The following is a 7920-nucleotide window of genomic DNA, read 5'->3' on the forward strand; positions in this document are numbered from 1 at the left end:
GGTTGGTAAGCAAAACCTGCATGATAAATCATCTAAAAAGTGCATATTAATTTATTAGAAAATTGCCTTTTTTATTTGAATATTAATTTAATTACCACAAGGTAACCCACAAGCATAATTTTACTTAATACCAGCATAGAATTAACAAGGGCAAGGATCTACTAGGTTTTACCTCCTTGAGAGGTTATTGTAAAGGTAACCAACCTGTTCTAACCAGAGTGAGAGGGTCGATTTTTCATTCCATTGGACCACCATGAAATAAAAGTTGACCCATTTAGGTCAGAATTAAACACTAGGCCCACTTCTGGTTCATGGTTGCTTGGGTGACATCTGAACTCATTTGGCTTAATTGGCCCATGTCTCAAAAATACCAACAAACAATTGACTAGATCGTTAATTATTCACTGACATTTCAGAGATTCAATCATGTTAGGAAAATTAAATTTAAATATTTGGAATCTTCCAACTGTATCCCAGGTCTCTTGTGGATTTTTTGCTCTTTTGTATTAAATTAGACTTTTTATTAATTTGTTACTGCATTATCCACTTATAAATTATGATATTTTACTACAGAGATATAGAAGTATTTCAAGTTAATTATTATTGTTTTCAGGTTCCAAAAAAATATATAATGGATTATGCTTCTTTTGTACCAAAGTTGACAATAAAGAAAAATGAAAATGTTATGAGGACAGAAGCCATTTACGAGAGTATAGATGTAATTGATTTATAGTTTAATATTAAATGTAGGAATATTCTATGCTTTTATTCTCTTAAACTTCGTAAGTTCATAACCCTATTCTAGAGTTAATGCATCATATTTTATGATTTTTCTTTGGAAGATCGTTGATTGATCATGTTTAATTAATCAAAGAAGATAGTCCAGGTACATTCGAAAGGAACTCAATTAATACAAAACTATTTATTAAGCTCCAACATTTCGCTTCACTTTGTAGGGCTTCATCAGGACTAAAAAATATATGCAAAAACTAAAAATATTGTAAACTATGTAAAAGTATGAGATACCGTGAAATATAAAGTAAACCATGGAAGGACTTAACAATTTAAAATATATGTGAAAAATAATATAAAAATGAGCAGAGTAAATAAAAGGAAAAAGATATACAGAGATAAGTTAATTGCTTAATTCAGAATATATATATTATGTATAGATTCTGAAATAAACTGTTTTGTATGGTTGGGGACTGTAGCAAAAATTGAGGATTGGTCAAAGTTAAAAGAATAGTTGAGGGTCAAGGTGTGCCTAGAAAGTTAGGAGGCTACTGGATATAGGAGTTAATGTAATAACTACTTATAATTACCGTTATAATTATTAATGTTTATTTAATTTATAAATCTTATTTAAAATTAAATTTTATATTTCCTTAATTTTTCTGTCTTATAGATTTTTTTTTTTTTTTTTTCTGTCTTATAGTTTTTAACTATATTTGTTTTTCATGTGTCTATTATAATATTTTATATTACTCCACCCGTTTATTTTATACCTAATATTTATTGCTGTATTTCCTTTGCATCTTTACCTATCCCAATAAATCTTATTTCTATTTTCTTTGATTTACTCAGCTTAGTTTTATATAATAGTCCAGATATTTTTTACATTTTATAGTGATGCCATAGTTCACTTTATATTTGATGTCATCTAATACTTTTACATGGTTTACAATATTTGTAGAATTTGTTTCTTGTTTTTAGCCCTGTAAAGTGGAGCAAAACATTGTTACTTAATAGTTTCCTTTTTGTTTCTTTTGGCCTCACTTGGAATATCTTCTTTGGTTATTTTATTTTGAGGATTATCTGAGACTAATGAGCATCACACTAGCTTAAAAGTAATCTATAGTTAATTTTAAAAGTATTGGTTAGAATAGAAGGTTGACTGGATTCAAGTCTTGTCCATTCGCCCTAATGGTTTACAATATGCTAGATCATCAACTATTCAAATTTTAAATAAAAACTTGCATAGCTTAATTTAAACAGTGTGCCTTGAGAATACTAAGAGGCCAAGAACCAGGAACCTCTGCCAGTACTGACATCCTGTGGTTAGTAAATGTTGCTATATGGTTGTGTAATCTATTGCTATATGGCTTGTAAATCTATGAGCATTGTATCTGTGGCAGGTGTCTTCTCCTGTCTTCCTTTAGGCGGATGTTTGTTGTACTTGGAGCGTACCTATAACCTCTGATATAGTCTTTCTCATCACCCACCAAAAGTATCTTCTCTTTAACGCTTGCATAGTCTCATTTTGTTAATTTCATCATACGTGCTCGTCTGTTTCACCGCTCACAATATACACAATAGACTGTTGTAGGAAGATGTACTGTCAATAATGATTCCCTGATGTTTTAAACTTTTGAGTTCCTCGATGTGGTGACATAGTGCCTGTGGGTATCTCCTCTCCTTTACTGTCCTGTTTCAGTGGGATCTCATCTCACAGACTGTATTCCCAGTCACCCTGAGGATATCTCCTTCTTAAAAAAAATATCCTCGTATTCCCTCTTAAGTCACTGTCTCCAGTCCTCCAGGCTTGATTGATTGCCCCAAACCATGCACCCTCGTTCCTCCGTTGTAGAGTAGGTTTTACCTCCTGTCTCAATCCTCCATTTTTTTGCTATTCTAAATCCAAGCACCCACCTTCCCTAGCAGGTCACACCCCACAATTACTTAATATTCCCTCGGTATGCTATGATAAACACTTTCAAGATGCCTTTACTTAATCCCCAATGGTTCAAACCTATTTCCACCTCCCCCTCTACCTCACTAGGGCCACCCAGGGTGATTAATCTATACTGACATACCTGAATCCGGTGTTCTCTCTCCACTACACTACTTCTCCACAGCTTCTCAACACATGATAGTACTGGCACTGCCGATGTCTACCAGCCACTCACTCCTGCTATCTATAGGCAAACCGTTGTGCTCTCCTCTCATATGGTTGTTCTCCAACATAAGGTAACCTCTCTGTGGGCATACTCCTCAGAACTCTCCTTTGTGGGTATACTCCTCAGAACTCTACTTGTGTTCTAGCTCCTTTTCCTGTTCGTCTCAAAGTGCTCCTCTAGCCTTGATAACCATCCTCTCGCTCATGGTCTCCTACTTCAGTTTCTGTCTCTGAGGTCTCCTACAATTCCATGGCTTCACTTGTAGAACCGTTCATCCTTTGAGAGATTCTCCTCCTCCATATCTCTGTGTATTGACCTCCATCGGTTCAGGCTTATTTTGGTCCCTCCACCAATACATATAGGGACACTGTTGAGCAATAAGTCCTTCCCTCTCACATTCAAAACATTGGGTAAGGAGATATTGTGCTACCACACCCTTGACACTTGCAGTCTTACCGCCGACCATTGTTTCTGGATTTAGTTTTTCTCTTTCTATTTTCTTGGTTACTAGCTCTCTCTCTTCTATCATCTCCATGTTCTCTCCTTCTCCAAGAGTTGGGCATGTTTCTAGGTCGTTGATATTCTATCCAGGTCTACCATGGCTCTTCTACTTCCATTCGGGACTCCACCTCTCTAGAGCTTGTATCTATGAGATCTAGAGCAATTTCCATAAATGAGCACTCTCTCGGAAATCCCTCCTTCTTACCTAGCTCTTTTTCCAACTGATTCTTTGGTACCATGGATAGGAATTGCATCCGACCTTGTACCTGGATTGTTTCCATCATCTCACTTAGTTTATCAGCGATTCTGTTGTAGCATGCCAGGAGTTCTGCGGCATATTTCCCACTAGACTGCTTCAGTTTCTTTGTCTCTCGCATCATCATAAATATGTCTTCCTCTGGGGCCCACCATTCCCCTCCGAATGCCTTCTTTAATCTTTCCTTGATAACTCTCCAAGAGGTTTCTTCGTCCGCCTGAATCTGATTGAGGATGGTCTTCTTTACTTTGCAGATGACCGCTCCTTTTAATGCCTCTGTATCTTTAGTATTGAGTAGATTTTTGATAGACTTCAATTCAATTCGACTTATTAGTTGGTCACCTCCTTTTATGAAGTGGCTCAGTTATTATTTTAAAAAAAATTAAAGATGACTTTAGTACTGATCTTTATTAAGTCTAGTTCGTCTAGAAACACATCTTCATACAGCTGATCTACTCTATCACATGACATCAATATATATATATATATATATATATTGGATTGTAAAATAAGTTCATAGTGTTTTTCAATATTTTAATTTAATTCTCTCTGTGTTTATAAAATCATGTTGACTTGGTCAATAATGTTTACATTTACTAAAAATGGTTTAGTTTAAGTGCTTTTATAGATCAGTTTCGACCGAGATTCCTTATCTTTCAGTGATATTTTGCTTGATAAAAATGGAAGAGAAAAATATTCATTTTTGTCATTTAATGATTTTTTATTTCCGATAAAGAAAATCTGCTGCAGACGATTAACAAAACTGGCTTTCAAGGGTGGTAATGATTAATGCTATCGAGGATGAGCAATGTGAACCATCTGGGAGCAGGAGACAGTTCCTAAGAGAGTGGACCCCAGAAGAAGAATATGAAATGCTGGACACCGACAACAGGGTTGACACATCTGAAGACGAAGACTCAACTACAAGTAGACCCATGGAAATGAAAGATCCAGACGAGATGGTTAACGACAAAGGCTGCCAGATCATCTGGAAAACCAAGACTTAAGGATTAATGAAAATGGAATAGGAATTATGGCAGCTCTAATATCACAACCATCTGGTCCTCACCGGGTGTCAAAGAAGACCATATTTGCAGAGCATTGAAAGATGCATCTAAAGCGGATCAGCCCCACCACTTTTATATTGGCAATGCAGTTCTTTGGGACAAGGTTTAGCGTCTCTGGTGGGCGGAAAGAATTGGAATAGACCAGACATTTATACAGTGCACAATGATGGTGGAGACTCTCTGGGAACCAAAACGCCAAAAAGAGGTGATGCTCGCCTATCACCAGGGCAAGACAAATCATGGAGGGCTTAATGAAACTCTACAGGCGCTGCGCCGGCGATATTTTTGATGGGGAATGAAGCACACTATCCAAGACACCGTAGGTAATTGTGAAGTATGCCTAAGCACCAAATATGACCTGCACCCACCGCACTTAGTGATCTACAGGCAGACTCGTTTACTTGGAAAGAGTACAAGTGGATCACGGTAGTAGATGTTTTCAGTAAATTAGCAATGGCATACTTGTAAAGAATCTCATCTGACAATGAACAAGAGTTTGACAATGCTGGAATTAGAGCAGAGATGAAAGTCTTGGAGGTAACGTGGGACTTTAATACTCCAGATCATCTGAAGGTAGAGGCAGGATAGAACGCCTCCATAGTATCCTCAGTGACCACCTGCGAGTATACCAGTTGGAAAAGGGTCTTAAGCCGGACGAGGCGATGGAAAGGGCATCGCTTACAACCACTATACATTCCATCACAAGGTTTGCTCCATTCGAGGTTATTTTTGAATTACGTGGACCTCACAGGGAATACTGGGGTACAGTGGCAGGTGAGGACACTATTACCGTTAACAGTATGGCTCAACGGAGGGTGTGGGCTATAGTTAAGGACAGGATCATGAGGGAGAAGAAAAAACGGGTGGCAAGGCAAAACCTCGGTGTCTGCGATTTTATGGGCCAAATCAAAATCGGGACAGTAGTATACCGGAAATTTGGGACGAACTGTGGAAAAAGAGCTGCAGATATACGACGGCCCATTCAGGGTGATCACAATTAGAGAACATAACGTGGTCACTATAGAGAGTTTAAAGGAACCAAGAAAACATAAGATAGTCCATCACCTGGAGCAGTTAAAATTACCTACATCGGCGAAACCTTAACTACCTGAAATGCTCTCAACCCCCACCTAACTGGAGTAATTTGGTTCAGAAGAATTTTGTAGAAGAAAAGTGTTAGTTGTCTTTTTTTATCGTTATACAGAGAGTGTTGTTTATTTATTTTTTGTACATAAAGTGATGTTTTTTAGTTTTTCTTTTCTAAGGGTTAACTGTAAATGTATATATTCTTACTTTTTTTGGTTGTATTTAATGTATAGGTTTATCTTAGTATTTTCGTTGTATATATTTATGTAATATTTTGAGTTTACGAGGAATATTCGTAAACTGGTGGGGGGGGAGTTACAGTCAGCTGTACAACTCTTATCTGATCAGTTGTGTAGATCAGCTGATTTAAATGTATACATAGACTAGCTGGACTCAATAAAGGACAGTGTTTGAGTAACAACCGAGTTGGTCATTTCTCTCTCCCCTTTTTTTTAAGTCTTTGTTTTACCAAACGTTTAACTTATTTAAATATATATATTTATTTATTTATGTAATTAAATAAAGTACTGTTTGTGTATACCTTAATATATGACATATTTCAGCTTTACATTGAACGTAAATATGGGGTCATCTTAAACCTACCAAATAATGAAAAATTACAATGGTTGAAACATGCTATTGAAGGTAAGTAATGATGTTTTCTGTTAATTCGTAATTATCCTTTAGTGGGCTTAGGGATAAACTTGATAGTGAAGTGTAACCCTGGTTATTTCCTCACATTGTCAAGAAGTAACCTTTCCTTACCAAGTCCTGAACTTAGGACTCTCCATGGGTTATATTGGCATAGGTTTTTTCCAATAACATGTAATAAAACCAAAAAAATTATTAAACAATTGTTTAGAAATCCGTAAGATTGTACAGCTGTATTGCAATGTTCTATGACAGTTATTGCAGTAGGATTGTCTTATACAAATTGTAATTATAAATGCTACAAATCTTGATCCATTAAATAAAAATTATAGATGACTCGCCCTTTAGTTTGTGAATGTTCTACCTTTGAACCTATCTTATATATTATATATGTATAACTAAAGATATTACTTGTGTCATGATAAATTTATTTATTTTATTTTTTACTGAATTGGAGTATTATTACTCTAATTATTTAGCTCGTTTTAGTGAGTCGGTGCCTCTTCACAGTGAGGGAATCATTCTGAACTGATGCTTGAAAAAAGCGATTTTGTCCATCTCCAGTGATAAAATGAGACCTGATACACTCATGGACCATTGGTGGTGTCAAGCATTTTATACTGAGTTTAAGCCAGATGTTCTAATTTTCACTGACTGACTGTCTTTAGCCAGCTATATTGAACAAAAACTAATAAGTTTATTAAAATAGGAGGCCTAATTTATGATGTTAAAACTGAGCTTAAAATTAATTAAATTTATAAAATAAAATAAGTTTTATATAGCTAGTATTGTTTTAACATTTTTCGATTTCCCATGAACCTTTCTTTAATTATTAAATGGCCTAGGGTAATTCTGGGATGGAAGGAACTCCGGGATAAATAGACCAGTTGTACAATCCTCTAGTCAACAGCTTCAGTGTTGTAGTTGTTGCCATTGCTCTTAGTCGTGTTTTGTATGTGATTCCTTTGTAAGATAAATTTTGGAAATAGTTTTAATGACAAAGTGATTTCACTGGTTTGGTTAGTAGAAAATATTTTAGAGCCCAATTTATAGTTCACAATATATTATTTCAATTAAATGATTTTTTTGTATCATTCATTACTCAAATAGCTTCATAGAATGTTTTGTTAGAAGTTAAACCTAACATGATTTTCTCAATCATTAGTGAGTATAAAGGTGCTCCATCTAAATCAGTGGTTCCCAACAGGTGTTCTGGGGCCCACTCATATGGGTGGGCAATATATTTTATGTGGAATTATTGTTAAAACTACTTTATTGTTACCTTAACTGATGTATTAGTATTTCCTGAAAGATTTTAACTGGTAACTTAATACATTATTAAAATGCCTCAGAATGCACTTCTAACCATCCTAATTATCTGATATTTTCCTGTATTTTATTCATATATACATTTAATCTTCAATTATATATATGAAAAAATAAAATATAATAATAAAAAATA

General features: G+C 35.3%; 1 protein-coding gene across 1 annotated transcript in view; it reads left to right on the forward strand.

Moving 5' to 3' along the window:
• Positions 1 to 617: 617 nt before the first annotated feature.
• LOC136795039 (uncharacterized) overlaps positions 618 to 7920 on the forward strand; it is a 19161-nt gene continuing 11858 nt past the window's right edge. Inside the window, exons 1-2 of the mRNA XM_067050869.1 lie at positions 618 to 718; positions 6371 to 6452. Coding sequence (XP_066906970.1) covers positions 632 to 718; positions 6371 to 6452 — 169 coding nt within the window. The 5' untranslated portion in view covers positions 618 to 631. The remainder of the gene's footprint in view (positions 719 to 6370; positions 6453 to 7920) is intronic.

Source organism: Halyomorpha halys, unplaced genomic scaffold (assembly GCF_000696795.3).
Source record: "Halyomorpha halys isolate HHAL.00 unplaced genomic scaffold, Hhal_1.1 Scaffold1764.1, whole genome shotgun sequence".
NCBI lineage: Eukaryota > Metazoa > Arthropoda > Insecta > Hemiptera > Pentatomidae > Halyomorpha > Halyomorpha halys.